The sequence below is a fragment of the Balaenoptera musculus genome, chromosome 4, assembly GCF_009873245.2.
Source record: "Balaenoptera musculus isolate JJ_BM4_2016_0621 chromosome 4, mBalMus1.pri.v3, whole genome shotgun sequence".
Taxonomy (NCBI): domain Eukaryota; kingdom Metazoa; phylum Chordata; class Mammalia; order Artiodactyla; family Balaenopteridae; genus Balaenoptera; species Balaenoptera musculus.
In genome coordinates, this window is record NC_045788.1 from 53,357,756 (window position 1) to 53,376,292 (window position 18,537).

The window sequence follows — 18,537 nt, forward strand, 5'->3', positions numbered from 1 at the left end:
TTTCTTTTAAATAAAACTCTTAGACTTCAGGATGTAGAGGAGGGCAGGTAAAATAATTTGAAATCTGTTCATGCAAATGTCTAGGAACTCTGTATGAGATATAAGAAAAAATGTTTTTAAAAGCATCTATCAAAAAAGAAAGTAAAATGTCCAGGAGGAAACATGAAGACAGAATGAAAAATCAGAGAAATAAGCAGAAGAGTTGACCCTCTGGTCACCTGGTTTTGGGAGGTCATGGATCCCAGTGAATTAGGTAAATTAGAGTGGCAATATAGAACTCACATGGGGACAAAAGACATGGTTATGGGCCTATAGGGAGAAAGGAGTTGTAACTAACATCTATATAAACCAGGACCATGGAGCTGAAGTAGGAAAACTAGAAAGAAATCCACCCACTGGTGGAGAAAAGCTTTCTTCTGCCTGAGCTCTGGATAAAAAATTTTTTTAAAAATCTTTTTTAATGTCTCTAGAAATAAAAAAATCCTGGCTCAGAATTTTCATTAACATTGTAGTATAGAAACATCAAGCCAAAAAATTAGCATAAGAATTGTGCCCAAGCCAGAAATGCCCCTGGGAGGCCTGACAAAAGAAAATGCAATGCTAGGAAAATAAGTATTGGAGAAATACTAAGCAAAAGAAAGATGGAATAATTATATTAATGGGGGGGAGACTTTAGGGGAAAAAATTGGGATAGAAACAATATAAAGAATAATTGTTCTGTATAATCTATATAGAAATCAGGAAGTTGTAGCAATTACAAACCTGCAAACACGTAACTAAGTATTCTAAAAATATACAAGGAAAAATATTATACTATTGCCAAGATAAATTGATAAATTAGCATCATATGGGAAAATTTAACATGTCTCAATAATTAACGGAGAGAATATGTAGAACAGTTAATAAAGTTATAGCCACACAGTTTTCAAGCTTGATTTACTGGACCTATATTTGAAATGCTACATCCCTGTAATAGAGAATGCACATTCTTTATATGGAACATGTATAAAAATGTTTATTCTCTATTTATCAGATGTAATAGCCTACAGGGTCACAAAACTCACCTAAAATCAAAGTATCAGTAGTATATAGACCTTGGTCTCAGTTCATAATTAAATTAAGCTAGGTATCAATATTAAAACAGTAACCCACACCTTATATTTGAATATTTTAAAAATTCATTGAACTAATACATTTATTATAGAAATAATTATCATAGAAATTTAAAATGCTAGAATTTGTAAGATAATAACACCATATATCAAAATTAGTGTGCTTCACTGCAATAGAAAATCTGTAGCCTTAAAGACATGTATAAAGATTAAAAAGTAATGAGCTAAGCATTTTAACTTAAAAATTTAGGTTAAAAAAACCCAGAGAATATATTCAGGCAAAATTTAACAAAGATACTAATAAGCATAGAATATAATATTGAAACAAAAAATAAAGAAAAAAATATTGAGGATCAACAAATCCTAAAACTGGTTTTCTGAAAATTCTAAAAAATTAGCTAAATTCTAATAAAACTGATGAAGGGGGGAAAAAAAAGACAGAAGTAAATTGATGTTAGAAATAGGAAAGGAAACAAAATTATAGTTAAATGACAATAATTTTTCTGAAGCATAAGAATAAAGCAAACAGCTAAATGCATTTAGAAGAAATAAACATGTAAAAATCTGAATTTACTTATATTCATTAATAATTTGAAAATATTAAGTGAAATAAAATGAAAATATACATTGAGTGAAAATGTACTCCTCCCCTCAACACACACGAAAAATACCAGGATGAAATAGTTTTATATATGAACACTAACTCCTTTGTAAAATGGATAATGTCTGTGCTACATAAACTCTTACAGAATCAATGAAAAGAAGCAAAGATCACTAAACATTTGTGAGGTTATATAATCCACAGATCAAAATCAGACAAGAAAAAATTGAGAAGTATAATTATCAATAAGCCACTTATAAATATATATGCATATATCCTGAAAATATTAGTAACCAAAGACAGAAAATATATCATGACCAAGAAGGACTTATTCCAGAAATACATGCATTTTTAACATTGTAAAGTGAAAAGCCTTGCAATTATCTCAAAAGTTGATTCAACATCTGTTTATGCTAAAATCTATTGGCAAAGGAAGAGCAAAAGTGATCTTCCTTATAAAAGGAATTTCCCAGACACCTATAGCAAACAACTTAAAAAAAACACAGTTGTAGAAACATTTTGTAGAAGTGAAGAACACAAGGAAAGGACCAAGGAATGCTGCTTTTACTGCCTCCATTCCACAGTGCACTGGCAGTCCTATACAAAATGATGAGAGCAGTAGATAAAAGCTATACAGTTTTAAAAGGAATAAGCAAAACTATTTTTTGGTATGTATCTACAGTGAAATTAACAAAAATAAAAACCCTATAGATTAACCATTAAAACCTATAGGAGATTAACAAGAAGTTTTGTTATAAGACTAATATATGAAATTAAATATCATGCTTATACACAGTAAAATAATTATAAATGCTATATTTTGTTAACATAGCAGGAAAACATTAAAAATAAATTTAATAATAGTTGTGCAAACCTTTTATAAAGAAAAATATAAAACTTCATTAAAAGACATAAAATCAACTGAAATAAATTGAGAGGCATACCATATTCATAGATAAAATGCATGATTTTCTCAAATCGTTCTATTAATTTAATGCAATCCTAATGAAATCCTGAAATGTCTTTCCATGGCATATGACAAACTAATATAAAAGTTTATATGAAAGTAGTGGTCCATAAATCCCCCCAAGTTGAATAATAATTAAAAGAGACGATGACGATGGTTGTGGTGGTAGGGGACCCATTACTTCAGTCATGATAAAGTTATGTTAATTAAAACAGTATGGCTCTGGTTAAAATGAAATGCAGTAGCAAGGATAACAGCTTCATTAATGCTTCACGGAGAAAAAGAGATCCAATGAGAATTAGTATATGTGTGTGCAAATGGAAATATAAATTGTAAAGCACTATATTCACATAAGGTAATATTTCAAGCAGTTTGCCTTACATTTGTACATGTTATAAGGTTTTCTCACTGCTGAATTTGAAAAAGAAATTAATATTGAATCTTAGATACAGCTGAAGAATCTTCTCTGGTTTTCTAACTCAAAAATAAGATGAAAGTATTAAAAACAACAACTATAAGTTCATGATTGCCTCATCTAAAGTTCATTTATCTGGACAATTTGGAACAAACCTAGAACAGGGAATTAATAACTAAAAACCAACATATGATTTCAAATGTATCACATTCTGGAAAAGGCAAAACTGTAGAGACATTTAAAAGATCAATGGTTGCCAGGGGCTCAAGAAGAAGGGAGAGAGGAAAGTATAAGCAGGTATAGCACAGGAAATTTTTAGGGCAATGAAACTATTCTATATGATACTATAATTGTGGATGCATGGCATTATGCATATGTCAAAACCCATAGAGTGTACAATACAAAGAGTGACCCTTAATATAAATTATGGACTGAATGTATTAATATTGTCTCATTAATGGTAACATATTGATCATGCTAATGTAAGATGTTAATAATAGGGGCAGGGGAGACAGGGTATTTGGGAACTCTGTGTTTTCTGCTCAGTTTTTCTGTATTTTGAAACTGCTCTAAAAAAACCCACAAAGTATACTACTTAAAAAAAAATGAACAGAAATGCATAGCACGTAAATTAGAACTGCAATACTCAGATTACAATACTCACAATACACAGTAAGCAGATTTCCTTTTCTCCTATATGAGGCACTCAGGTGCTCTCTTGAGGTCTCTTTATTCTTGTTTAGTTATAATGTTTTCAGTGTACTGATTTTCTATTTAAATTGTTAGTAGGGCACATTCAAAGAAAGAAGCAACTTATCATAACAGTTCTCATATAGCAGTAAGAAGTGACATTTGAAGGCCCATCAGTATAGCATGTCTACTTTGCATTACTTGCTTTCTAATTGCCACCCTCTCCCCAACAGTACCACTTGGCTGCCCTTGGACCTCTCCTAGAGAAACCACCTTCCCACCCCCACCCCGAGCCCCCAGACTTCCCAGGATCCATCAAATACAGGATTAACACATGTCATCACCAAAGACCTTCAAAGACCACTTCAGGGCTGTGACCGAAGTCCTTTCTGATTGGTGTCTTTGCCTTATTTGTTGTCAAAATTTTTGAATATCAAGCATGAATAGAAGAACTCAAAGAGGCAGGGCAGGTGGCAGAGATTTAGTAGAGAGGTGAGAGACCTACAAACACAGGTAGAAATGAAAACTCCAAGATTTGAAAATAAGTGTAGCTTTAAGAATCTCTATTCTTTTAATTTGTGTAATGCTTTATAGTTTTCAATGTGATAATGTAATAATGAATCATACAAAAAAAGTTAAATCATCTTCACATGCTATTTTTCTGAAGCTAGACAAGTACTTAAAATTCTTTGAAAATATTTTTATCTGATTTTTTTCTTTTTTAAAAATATGAGTTGTCCACATCTCCTTGAGGTCTTATTCTGTGTGCTTTCCTGTTGAACCCCACTGCAGTTTTTAATGTGAAATTTAGAATTGCCTATTTATGGTTCTGCAGTTCTATGAGGCTAGCAATTGTATCTTAGTCATCATTATATAACAAGCACCTAAAATAACGTCTACACAAAGTTTCAAATACATATTTGCCGAAAAGTGTAACGTTGGTTATCTAGAAAAAATCAGTTGTTTGGAATTATTTATCTGATCATATTGGATAAATAAATTTGAATGCTTTAAGAAAAAAAAAACAGCAGAATATAGAGAAACAAGTATCTTTTAATTTTCTTTCCCCCCCCCCAGAGGAAAGAATTGTCAGCATGCAAATTCAGACAGTCACAAAATTTGAAACAGTTACTAATGTTGTTGGATATTTAAAGGGCTCGACATCTCCAGGTAAGTAGACCCAAATATTTATAATCTACACTTTATATGAAATATCACAAGAAAATGCTCTGTAACAATTTTATAGCATAGTTAAATGTCCTACTTTAGAGGTAATTACAAGTTCATACCACTCTAAATGGTGGTATATAAAACCAAGAAGCAGGTCTTTATTCTTTCTTACCAAATCTCTTCAAAGATAAATCATAGTAGAGAGTGTAAGAGGGAAAACAAAACAAAACGGAGAAAGCAGAGTTTAGATTTGTTAAATTGGCATGTACCTGTGAGTAAAAGCTATAGAAACCAATGTTTTCTTTTTCTTTTATTCACTCTAACACCATTGAAGATTTTATTTATATCAAGAAAATACTTTTTTAAAAAGGAAATATTTTAGTTTTAATTATGTGTTTTTAAAAAAATAAAAATTTTGGTTTTCAAATCTTTCATTGTTAGTCTGTGTCCCATCTCTGACCCTTGGTCCACTGACAATTCTGCCTAATGTTTGCATGGCTTAGGTTTTGAAGGTGCTTATGAAAAGGATCACCTGGTTACATTTTAAATAGTTTTATACCTGGTTATGGGATGCTTATGGAATCTTCAGATGATACTATATAGGCTAAAAAAGTGAAAATAACTGACAAATATATTAATTAACAAATTAACAACAACACTTCTGAACATATTGTGAGGTTGAATGACATATTACTGTCTGCTGTGCTTGTTTTACATGGTAGAATGCAGTAGTCTTTTAGTACATTTGTGCCATTGCTATTGATTTGGTTGGGATATTTACTCAAGTTATCCTTGGAGCATAATTCTTCTCCATGATTTTAGTCAAACTGACTCCGTAATTGCTAACCCAGGAAATTCTGAGATCAAGTTTTACATTCCCATCAAGTTTCCTGCCAGCCAACTCTTTAAAAATTCATGGACATCTTCTCTCTGATTTCCTTACAGTAACAATGATGAACAACCTCTGATCATAATATCAAGATATAAATGAATTTGGAAGTTGTTACTATTGCATTTCAACCATTTCAACAAATTTATATCATAAGGATCTCTAATTGAGGCATTAGAAATATTTATCATCATTGCTACATTTGCTAGTGATTTTTGAAAAACCAAACTGTACAAAATTATACTCACTATAGGATAAAAAAAAAAGCTTTCCTTATTGAAATTCAATGGAGAAAAAAACCCCAAATTTAAAAAATCAATTTACTAGTAGTATTCCTCAGTGTATAATATGTAAAGCTTCTCAATTTTATTTATTTGAATTCTACACAAAAATATTGGCTGTTCATTCACATGCTTTTCTTATTTAATGACTCTGAAAATTAGAAATAACCATCAATTAGTATTAAGGTTTTTATATATGGTTTATCCAGAATACCGACAATTCCAAACAGAATTTTTATACATATCTGGGAGATGAGTGAATCAATTCAACATTGCAGGCACACTGTGTATACCGTTAATTAAGTTTTGATAAATTGTTGACAGATCAAATTCATTGTTGGTTCCAATATCAGTGTGGAAAACTAAAATAGTTTCACACAGTTATGTTTCCAGTAAAGTAGTGTTTTGATGCCATGAAGGCAAGGTGTGATTCATTCATTCCATACATGTGTAGTACTTATTATGTGTCAGGTGTTATTCAAAGTGCCTTACAAATAGTAACTTACTTAAAACTCAAAACAACTGAATGATGTATGTACTATTTTTATTCCCATTTTATGGTTGAAGAATTTAAGGCATGAGAGTCTAAATAAGCTTTCTAAGGTCATATAACTAGTAAGTTAAATGGCCTGGATTCAAACCCAAGCAGGAAGGCTTTAAACTCTGTACACTTAACCATCAAGTTATGGGACATCTCCTAAGGAAATGACACTTAATGAAGAAAAATCTTTTTACACAGATTGTAGGGCTACTTGATAAAGGAAATTAAGCTGTGTACCAACAACATTCACTGGCAAAATCAGAGGAAACTCTGGAGATACATTTTTAGTCTACCTTATTACTGACAATTGTCAGCAATATACATTATTCAGAAGCCATCAATGTGTCATGGAGATCTTTCTAGTAGTGAATCTAATAGATTTTATATGATTATATGAAATAAAATATGTGAAAAAGAAAAAGTATTTGGATGACTTTTGATGATGATTTATTTTTTCCATCAGAAAAAGGAGAGGGTCTAAAACTCTAAGTTGGAAGTGAAAACTGATTCCCTAAATACTTCATTTATTGCAAAATCCATACATGACTACCACATTTTTAATACTTACAGCTACTGAATAACTGTTCCCTCAAATGTATGAATAGTTCATTAATACTTACTGAGCATATACACATTGTTTATAGGACACTCCCCACTATGATTCTGGCAAAATGTTAGATAAGGGTTTCATTGTGGCATATTTGTATACTTCATTAATTAATATTCATGTTGCAGACGACAGTAATATGGATCTAAACTTTGGATTCATAATTGAGTTCAGCAGCTGCCTCTGCTTTGATATACACAGATGTGTGAGTCAAGACAGTGGGGGAAAAATGTTAGTCTTAATTATCAGAACAATTTTGCATAATTGTTGCTCGGTTGTGCAATAGGATCATGTAAATGTCATTAAATTTATTGTTAAGATGTATATTGTATTATAATGGCTCTTGTTGCCTTCTATTTGCAGACCGTTATATCATAGTTGGCAGCCGTCATCATACCGCATACAGTTATAATGGACAAGAATGGGCCAGCAGCACCGCCATCATCACAGCTTTTATCCGGGCCTTGATGTTAAGAGTCAAGAGAGGGTGGAGACCAGACCGCACTATTGTTTTCTGTTCATGGGGTGGAACAGCTTTTGGAAATATTGGCTCGTATGAATGGGGAGAGGTAAACGTGCATAAATTACTATGCCTTGCTCTCAAAATTGCGCGATCACTCTCTCGCTCTCGCTCTTCCTCTTGCTCTGGACTAAAGTAGGCAAAGTCAAATTGATAAAGCCATGAGCAAGAATGTGCATCTCAACCAGGGTGTGCAGTATGCTCATTTGCTGAGATCACTTCTAAGAATGCCAGGGAATTAGAGTTAGACCACAGTGAATTGTGTATGATCTACAGCTATCTTATTCTTGTTGCTACCAGACCTACAGACTCTCTTACACCCGCAGTGGTGTTTAGCTGGTTATTGTGTTTCTTCTTAGGTTGACAGGCACTGGACAAGAGAGGATCAAGTGATACATACCATTACTTTTTTTTTTTTTTTAAACTTTCTAGCAGTTTTCTGGAATTAGGAAACATTCTTGTATGTAAAATGTTTATTAACTTAACATTATACCTCACCTAAACAATATAGAGATTGGACTCAAAATAGCAGTTTCTTTCCTTCTACCCTTTTTTTCTCCCTCCCTTCAATCCTTCCTCCCTCTATTCTTACACCCCTACCTCCCTGCTCCTTCTTTTCTACCTATATCTCTACCTATCCACTTATCTAACTACCTTAGGAAGCCTTTGTTCAAATGAAATCTTGTGTGCAATGGATCACAGTTAGAATACAACTGGAGTAAATTTTCAAGTATTTCTTTTTTTTTTTTTTTTAATGAGAGCCTCTGGGAACTACAGTTTTGTCTTTTTTTAAATTTTATTTATTTATTTATTTATTACTTATGGCTGTGTTGGGTCTTCGTTTCTATGCGAGGGCTTTCTCTAGTTGCGGCAAGTGGGGGCCACTCCTCATCGCGGTGCGCGGGCCTCTCACCATCGCGGCCTCTCCTGTTGTGGAGCACAGGCTCCAGACACGCAGGCTCAGCAATTGTGGCTCACGGGCCCAGTTGCTCCGCGGCATGTGGGATCCTCCCAGACCAGGGCTCGAACCCATGTCCCCTGCATTGGCAGGCAGACTCTCAACCACTGTGCCACCAGGGAAGCCCTCAAATATTTCTGATATGTTTGTGTCTCACAAATGCACTGTGTTTTTAATGGGATATGACAACTTTGGATTGATACCACATTAACAACAATAAAAACATCACAAAACAGATATTCTATTTATTTTTATGACTTTATAAAAAGAAGTTTAATGGAAATATGTAGGAAAAAACCTACATAACTTTAGCTAGGAAAATAAAACCATTTGATGTCCTAGTTTGTATACTGCTTCAGCTTTGGAGAAAAAAATCTCAAATATATAATGAGAAATTCTCTTGTTTCATTTTTCATTTAATCACTCAAAAAAAAAAGATAAAATGTCTATTGGCTATCAAGAAAAATCAAAAAAGGTATACAAAAGAAAATAGCAGGGCTTCGCTGGTGGCACAGTGGTTGAGAGTCTGCCTGCCAATGCAGGGGACACGGTTTCGAGCCCTGGTCTGGGAAGATCCCACATGCCGCAGAGCAGCTGGGCCCGTGAGCCACAGTTACTGAGCCTGCGCGTCTGGAGCCTGTGCTCCGCAACAAGAGAGGCCGCGATAGTGAGAGGCCCACGCACCGCGATGAAGAGTGGCCCCCGCTTGCCGCAACTAGAGAAAGCCCATGCACAGAAACAAGGACCCAACACAGCCATAAATAAATACAATAAATTAAAAAAAAAAAATAGCAAAGATCTTTTTAATTTGAGAGAAAGAAGTCTTCAAAATGAGAAAAATTTTAGTTGTAAAATGTATCAAGAATCACACATTGCAAATTTAAATGCTTTTCCATATTCAAATTAGTGGTGTGAATTTTTTCCCATTACTCAAAAGAACTAGTTCAAATAAAGAAATTCCATTGCTGACAGAACATTTTAAAATTGACAAATTTTTAGTAAGATGGAAAATGTAGTAGCTGAACCAATCTCTCAAACTTCTATTCCAAATTCCATACTTTAAGGATATAAACAATTTAAAAAACAGTCTGGGGAGTATATTTGTGATCTGGGATGATTTTACTAATTCAGAATTTTTTTATCATAAAGAAAACAATGTTTTAGTTTTCTTGTAACAATAAGGCACATTTTAAAAAAATGTCTTTAAGATTCTTTCCACAAATTTATTCTACTATCTCATACAGCTTTCTCCATATCTATCTAATAATTTTCATAGTCAACTCATGTTAATTCTAAATTAGCATATGTATTTCTAAGCTGTGTTCTCAAAGTAGTCTTGTGTAACATTAATAGTTCCTAACTTAAATTCCTAAATATCCTTAACCCCTCTGCATGGGCAAGTGAAGTGTACTGCAAATAGTCCTTGAATTTATTTGAGCATCATGCATGGTAACCTGTAGTTTGTTCAGTACTGTGGCCTTGTGTGTATGTGAACAATTACATTTTCAAATTAAGTAAATATTTTTGTAGTTAATAAAATATTTTGTTTATTGACTCTGTTGTACCTTTTGGTAATTTTATAGTTTCTCAATCAACAGACATTAAAAATACAACTACTATACTGTGGGGAGTCTATAGGAAAAAATGTTTATGGTAGAAAAGGCTCTTCCTATTCAAAAAGGTTAGGGACCTCTGTCTTAGAGTATTTATTATATGTATGTATGCATATTTGACAACTAATTATACATCCAGTCACTTTCTGGCTTTTTCCTTGACTAGGTGAGCAAAAATATATAAGCAAAGAAAATGGTGAATAATATATAGATTTGATTATTAGCTTATAAAATGTACTATTGTAAATTGCTGTGTCTTAGATTATTTCAGTACAGTTCATGAAGCCTTTTTGTAACAATCTGGTTGAGGAGGAATTTAGAAAACTATTAGTTTTCCTATTCTGTCTACTCTTATCAAACTTACTCCTTCTGAAAATGAAAGATTTTCTCTTAGATGAAAGCAATTTGTGTGCTAAATATATTCCCTAATGAAGATGAGTAAGGAAAGCACTTGTTGACAGGTCATAATGCCTTTTCTAATTTTGCTTACACAGGAACCCCTTGAAACTCAGAGTTGTAATTAAAAGGATTAGGTTATACTGGTCAAATGGAATTTATAGTGATAAAGTTATTAGAGATTGGACTCAATACTGATTTCAATCCTTGAGGAAAATTATAACATTTTACTAAATAGGTTCTTTAAAAAGTACCATTTCTCCTGTGAAGAATCTTCATCTTCAGGCTATTGTGGAAATACTATAGACTTTGCAGTCAAAGAAATCTGAGTTCAAATCCTCTCTACCATAAAACAAGTGGTCTTAGGCAAAATTAACTTCTCAAGACTTGATTCCTCCAATGAGTACACTAATGCCTAGGTTGTGAGGTTCTCATGAGAGTTAAATGGACTGACATATAGACATTGTCAGTGTGGTAGTATGTAAATAGAAGCTGTTTTTCTATAGCTGTTGTGTAATAATGGACATTTTTAATAACAATATTATGTGTAAACCACAGTTCAACATTTCTATTTATTTAAAATATTTATTTTTAAATAAACTGTCTTTTCACTTCTTTTACAGAGGTATAGCTGAATTTTCAACACAAACTAGGAATAATATTATTGATTTGCTAGGTGTACAAGCCCTTGCAGACTTTCATCTGATAGTGTTGGAAGAAGAAAGATATGTTTCTAAGATACAAAATCATATAATACAATTTTTAGGATATATCTATACAACTGCCACCATGATAATTACTCATTAAATATTTGCACAAGAAAAGGAAGCAAATAACAGAAGGACTTCTTAGCGGTACATTATTAATAGGATCAGTGGTCTTCAATTTTTGGAAGTAGAGTTTAGCAGAAAAGTGGAAAAACTATTATACTGAATCATTTTATTCTTCTAATGTGGATGAAATGCATCAGGTTTTACTTCAAGTAATATGTGCAAGGCCACAATTGTATTATGCCCTATTTTGCTCAGAATAAAAAGCTGCTTTGTGCAAAAAGTAGCTCAACACTTCAAAGGAAAGGGCTGGTTTTATTAAACGCTGAAGTGGTTTATCCATGTCTGTTCTCTAATTCAATGACTATAAAATTAAATGCTGTCACTAGAGCAAATATTCCATCCTGTATTCTGAAGTTGAATCTCATACTATATTAACCATATAGGGACATTGTCTCTTAAATTTTTACCTTTTTTAGGAACATGAACATACTTTAAAATATTTTGTTGTATGTTATATGAAACTCCTCACCACCCTTATTTAAAACCACTTTATGACCCTTGGGTACTCTACTAAATAGTATGGGATGGCTTTACATTAAAAAAAAAAAAAGTATTATGCAATGTAATGATTTTAGGTAGGAAGTGTTTATTATTCAACATGTAACTGGTAAAGTGGAATCTGTTACTTTTACTTATGTTAAAGATAGATTTTTTTTTTTTTTTTTTTTTTAATGTCAGGATTTCAAGAAGGTTCTGCAGAAAAATGTTGTGGCTTATGTTAGTCTCCACAGTCCTGTAAGCGGTAACTCAAGTCTCTACTCTGTAGCTTCACCATCTCTTCAGCAACTGGTAGCTGAGGTAAGATGAACCACTTTTGAATAAAATGATTTTGCAAAACTGCCTTTTTCTCTATAATCTGGCATTTCTTGATATTTTCATTTTTTAAAATATGCATAAAACCATCCCTAAGTGTTTTTTTTGTTTTTTTAATATATTTATTTATTTATTTATTTTTGGCTGCGTTGGGTGTTTGTTGCTGCGTGTGGGCTTTCTCTAGTTGCTGCGGGCTTTCTCTAGTTGCAGCAAGCAGGGGCTACTTTTCGTTGCTGCACGTGGGCTTCTCATTGTGGTGGCTTCTCTTTGTTGTGGATCGTGGGCTCTAGGCGCACGGACTTCAGTAGTTGTGGCTCGCAGACCCTAGAGCGCAGGCTCAGTAGTTGTGGCGCACGGGCTTAGTTATTCCTCAGCATGTGGGATCTTCCCGGACCAGGGCTCGAACCCGTGTCCCCTGCATTGGCAGGTGGATTCTTAACCACTGCACACCAAGAAAGTTCCCCTAAGTGTTTTTAGGAATGATCTATTGCTGATTTTTTTATCATTGTCCCTTCAACCAATGTCCTATGTTCTGAAATTCTTTACTTTCTACTCTTATATGGTTATAGTTGCAGGCATGAATTACACATCTATAGAGAATGTGTGTAAAAATGTAAATTTATTTCTTAAAAATTGAATTTTGTGTTTAAGTTCCCAATTCTGCCAATTTTGGCATGTTGTGGTAAACTTGGTTACTTTGGGATTTCTTCTCCTTCATTCATGTTTTGAGTAAATGTGGAATCTGTTCTGACTTTTCAACTACACTGTAAGCCTCCTCATAGCAGGACCTGTGTCTAATTCCTAGAATATCGTGAGAAGTAAATTCAAGATACTTGGAAAATATTGTTTGCAAAACATTTATGGAAAAGGAGAGCATTTTTTTTTCTACAAAGTAACAAAAAAAAATCATGCCATTTGTGATAATATCTTGCTAGAGTTATCTATTTATTTTTTAAATTTAGTTACTTCTCACCTGTTTCAAAGAAATTTTCAGAACATCTTTCCTATTTATTGGTAGAGTTCACACTTTTGTTTCTGCATTCTTTTTATGACTTTCACTAAAATGATATGTATTATATCTCGGAATGAAAGCAATCATGCCACTACTGCAGGGTGGTTTTCTCCCAACCCCAAGGGCTACTGGTGTATATTAGAAAATGACCTTTTAGATACCCACAGAGTGTCCAGTATCACAGACACTGAACTAGAAAAAGAGAGGGATAATGAATGGTGCTTTGGATTAGCCATAATTCTTGATTGAAATGTAATGCAAACTAACATTTTATGACTTTCATAATGTATTTTCTAGTTTAATAATTTTCACTGACATTTCCATATGTAGTATAATAAAGAAGATATTATGAAAGATGAAATAGATAAATCTGTACATTTAAGATCAGCCAAACCCCAGTGTGCATGCGTGTAAATTATATCCAGACCTGTAAATGAGTGTCTCCTTCTCTTTGTACTGCTTTGAAATCTCTGAGTTCCTTACATGTCTGGAAAAAATGTCAAAAGAGGAAAATCAGCTGCATTGTCTCCCTTGGGAAGTTAAGATATTCCTGAATAGGTTATCAGGAAGAAGGAAGTATGAGCTCAAGTATCCAGAAACTAGTGACAGTTTAAAAATTATGTCTTTTCCTTCTTGTGTGTTATAATTTTCCTATTTGAGAATCTTGGAAGATATGTAATCATTGAAATTCATAGGTAAATAGAAGTAAACTATTAAGGAATATCAAATCTATAGAAATATCTACCTATAGAAATATTAAATCTAAAGAAATGTCTGCAAATATAATGCTATTTAAAATGCCTTTGTATATCTTTTAATAGAGGACTAAAAAATATTTTACTATCTAAATCTAATAATCTGAGAATATGACATGGTTTCTCAATAATGGCAGATGCACCTCCTTATTTGTCGGTAGAGTAAACATTCTGTTCTAATTTGAAAATATTTATACTAACCAAAGAGTGAACTGGAATCTGTACTGAAAGAAAGTTTCTTTTGGTTGAAATTTTGTGTGTGTGCGTGTTTGTTCTACAGAACAATTTGGAAGGGTAGAATTATCACAAGTTCAAACAATCAATAGCATAAACAATTTAAAATAGTGGGGATTACTTATCTATATCTATATTAAATGTTATTAATACAGAACAAATATATATGATAATTTAAGGTATATTTGTATACAAAATTTTAATGTCACATTTTTTTCTTTAAGATATATAGGTGCCCTTAACAATATAAACGTTAAGAGAAGTGAAGGAAACAAACCCCCGCAATAATTCATATGATTTAGTTAAAAGAACTTAACAATAGTGACATTTAAAAGAAATATTTAAAATGTTTCTTTCAAAGAAAGAACTTAATTATAACATAAGGACATATATAACTTACACAGACAAAAATATTTTATCAATCTTTAGTGTCTTTATATTTCATCAGTTTATTTAGATTCTGTTACCATATATAAATGACATGTCCCATATGATCCAGTACAACGTCCCCCCATCAGCCCAATAAGCAAACAGAACAAATTCAGAATGATTCTACATGAAACAATATTTTCTATAGAGAAAGCATGCTGATTAAATTGTGGCTGACAAAAGGTGGTATGGAATTATTAATACTCTTGTATAGCAATGTGCAGATTCTAGAAGATCTTGATAAGTTCATGTAGTGGACTTAAATATGTCAGGCAGACTCTCTAAAGAATTAATGTACAGTACTGCATTTATTAAAAAAAAACACAAAACTAGTCACATATAGACTATTTTAATGGATTATAAGCTTGATGAATACCAAAAATGTGAAAAGGTTGCCCTTAATCAAATACCAGGTCAAACTTCATTAATAATGTGTTATCCCAATCAAGGAAAATAGTAGTCTCACTGTACTTGGTCCATCAGACACTTTGGTAAGAAATTATTTTTATTTAAGTAGACTTATTGGGTAAATTGAGGTATAATTTACATAAAATTCTCCCTTCTTGCTCGTATAGCTTGATGCTTTTGGACAAATGTATGTATTTATTTAAACACCATCACAATCAAGCTATATAGCATTTCTATCACCCACAAAAGTCCCATCATTCAATCTCATCCCTTCACCTCCAGTTCCTGGCAAACATTGATCTGATTTTTGCCCTTACAGTTTTGTCTTTCAGAATATCATAAAAAATGGAATCATACAGTATGTAGCCATTTGTGTGTGGTTTCTTTTACTTAGCATAATGACTTTTAAGATTTACCCATGTTCTTGCATGTGTCAGTAGTCTACAGCGTCTTCTAGACCACTAAGGAAACAGTCAGTAATAACTGGATGAGTGTACTATCTTTGGAGCTCTCCCTCTGGTTTGATATTCTAACTTTGGTTTTGAAATGAAGAGAAATTAAACTATTCACATAAGAAAATAAGCCATTTCCCTGAGATTAGTCCACTAAATTTGAACTAAATCATCCTGAGTGAAAATGATGGAATCTTTTGAAGACTGAGAAATGTTTAATTAATCTAAATCCACTGCAGTGGATTATAGGTTTTCCTTGGGATTCATGAAAGCTCCACTTTCAAAAAACTTTCCTGAAGAACAGTGAAAAGTTGATGGTTACCAAAGATGGGTAATAGGAACATGAGAGTTCATTGTACTGCTTTCTCTTCTTTTGGGTTTATTTGGAAATTTTCATTATAACTTGAAAAAAAATTCTCAAAAATACTTAAATTTTATAAGTTACAACACTAATAAATTAGTTTGTTTTCTGAAAGTAGCAATAATCTACCAGTGACTTACACACCGAATGGTAATAAAGGGCAATAACAAAGGCTTTTATTTTTTTTATTTATTTTTTTAACATCTTTATTGGAGTATAATTGCTTTACAATGGTGTGTTAGTTTCTTCTGTATAAGAAAGTGAATCAGCTATACTTACACGTATATCCCCATATCCCCTCCCTCTTGCGTCTCCCTCCCACCCTCCCTACCCCACCCCTCTAGGCAGTCACAAAGCACTGAGCTGATCTTCCTGTGCTATGCGGCTGCATCCCACTAGCTATCTATTTTACATTTGGTAATGTATATATGCCCATGCCACTCTCTCACTTCATCCCATCTTACCCTTCCCCCTCCCCATGTCCTCAAGTCCATTCTCTACATCTGCGTCTTTATTCCTGTCCTGCCCCTAGATTCTTCAGAACAATTTTTTTTTTTTAGATTCCATATATATGTGTTAGCATACAGTATTTGTTTTTCTCTTTCTGACTTATTTCACTCTGTATGACAGATTCTAGGTCCATCCACCTCACTACAAATAACTCAGTTTCTTTTCTTTTTATGGATGAGTAATATTCCATTGTATATGTGTGCCACATCTACTTTATCCATTCATCAGTTGATGGACACTTAGGTTGCTTCCATGTCCTGGCTATTGTAAATAGTGCTGCAGTGAACATTGTGGTACATGACTCTTTTTGAATTATGATTTTCTCTGGGTATATGCCCAGTAGTGGGATTGCTGGGTCGTATGGTAGTTCTGATTTTAGTTTTTTAAGGAACCTCCATACTGTTCTCCATAGTGGCTATATCAATTTACCTTCCCACCAACAGTGCAAGAGGGTTCCCTTTTCTCCACACCCTCTCCAGCATTTATTGTTTGTAGACTTTTTGATGATGGCCATTCTGACCAGTGTGAGGTGATACATCATTGTAGTTTTCATTTGCATTTCTCTAATGATTAGTGATGTTGAGCATCCTTTCATGTGTTTGATGGCAATCTGTGTATCTTCTTTGGAGAAATGTCTATTTAGGTCTTCTGCCCATTTTTGGATTGGGTTGTTTGTTTTTTAGATATTGAGCTGCTTCTAATTTTGGAGATTAATCCTTTGTCCGTTAATTCATTTGCAAATATTTTCTCCCATTCTGAGGGTTGTCTTTTCATCTTGTTTATTGTTTCCTTGGCTGTGGAAAAGCTTTTAAGTTTCATTAGGTCCCATTGGTTTATTTTTGTTTTTATTTCCATTTCTCTAGGAGGAGGGTCATAAAGGATCTTGCTGTGATTTATGTCATAGACTGTTCTGCCTATGTTTTACTCTAAGAGTTTGATAGTGTCTGGCCTTACATTTAGGTCTTTAATCCATTTTGAGTTTATTTTTGTGTATGGTGTTAGGGAGTGTTCTAATTTTATTCTTTTAGATGTAGCTGTCCAGTTTTCCCAGCACCACTTATTGAAGAGGCTGTCTTTTCTCCATTGTATATTCTTGCCTCCTTTATGAAAGATAAGGTGACCAGAGGTGCGTGGGTTTATCTCTGGGCTTTCTATCCTGTTCCATTGATCTATATTTCTGTTTTTGTGCCAGTAACATACTGTCTCGATTACTATAGCTTTGTAGTGTAGTCTGAAGTCAGGGAGCCTGATTCCTCCACTTCCGTTTTTCTTTCTCAAGACGGCTTTGGCTATTTAGGGTCTTTTGTGTTTCCATACAAACTGTGAAATTTTTTGTTCTAGTTCTGTGAAAAATGCCATTGCTAGTTTGATAGGGATTGCATTGAATCTGTAGATTGCTTTGGGTAGTATAGTCATTTTCACAATGTTGATTCTTCCAATCCAAGGACATGGTATAGCTCTCCATATGTTTGTATCATCTTTAATTTCCTTTATCAGTGTTTTACAGTTTTGTGCATACAGGTCTTTTTTCTCCTTAGGTCGGTTTATTCCTACATATTTTATTCTTTTTGTTGCAATGGTAAATGTGAGTGTTTCCTTAATTTCTCTTACAGATTTTTCATCGTTAGTGTATAGGAATGCAAGAGATTTCTGTGCATTAATTTTGTATCCTGCTACTTCACCAAATTCATTCATTAGCTCTAGTAGCTTTCTGGTGGCATCTTTAGGATTCTCTATGTACAGTATCATGTCATCTGCAAACAGTGACAATTTTACTTCTTCTTTTCCGATGTGGATTCCTTTTATTTCTTTTTCTTTTCTGACTGCTGTGGCTAACACTTCCAAAACTATGTTGAATAATAGTGGTGAGAGTGGGCAACTTTGTCTTCTTCCTAATCTTAGTGGAAATGGTTTCAATTTTTCACCATTGAGAATGATGTTGGCTGTGAGTTTGTCATATATGGCCTTTA

General features: G+C 33.2%; 1 protein-coding gene across 3 annotated transcripts in view; it reads left to right on the forward strand.

Annotated features, from left to right (window-relative positions):
• Positions 1–18,537, forward strand: part of NAALADL2 (N-acetylated alpha-linked acidic dipeptidase like 2) — a 1,542,421-nt gene that overhangs the window by 1,138,358 nt on the left and 385,526 nt on the right. For all 3 annotated transcript variants that reach the window (XM_036850518.1, XM_036850517.1, XM_036850516.1), the window contains 3 exons: positions 4,863–4,955; positions 7,637–7,842; positions 12,272–12,391. In XM_036850518.1, coding sequence (XP_036706413.1) covers positions 4,863–4,955; positions 7,637–7,842; positions 12,272–12,391 — 419 coding nt within the window. The remainder of the gene's footprint in view (positions 1–4,862; positions 4,956–7,636; positions 7,843–12,271; positions 12,392–18,537) is intronic.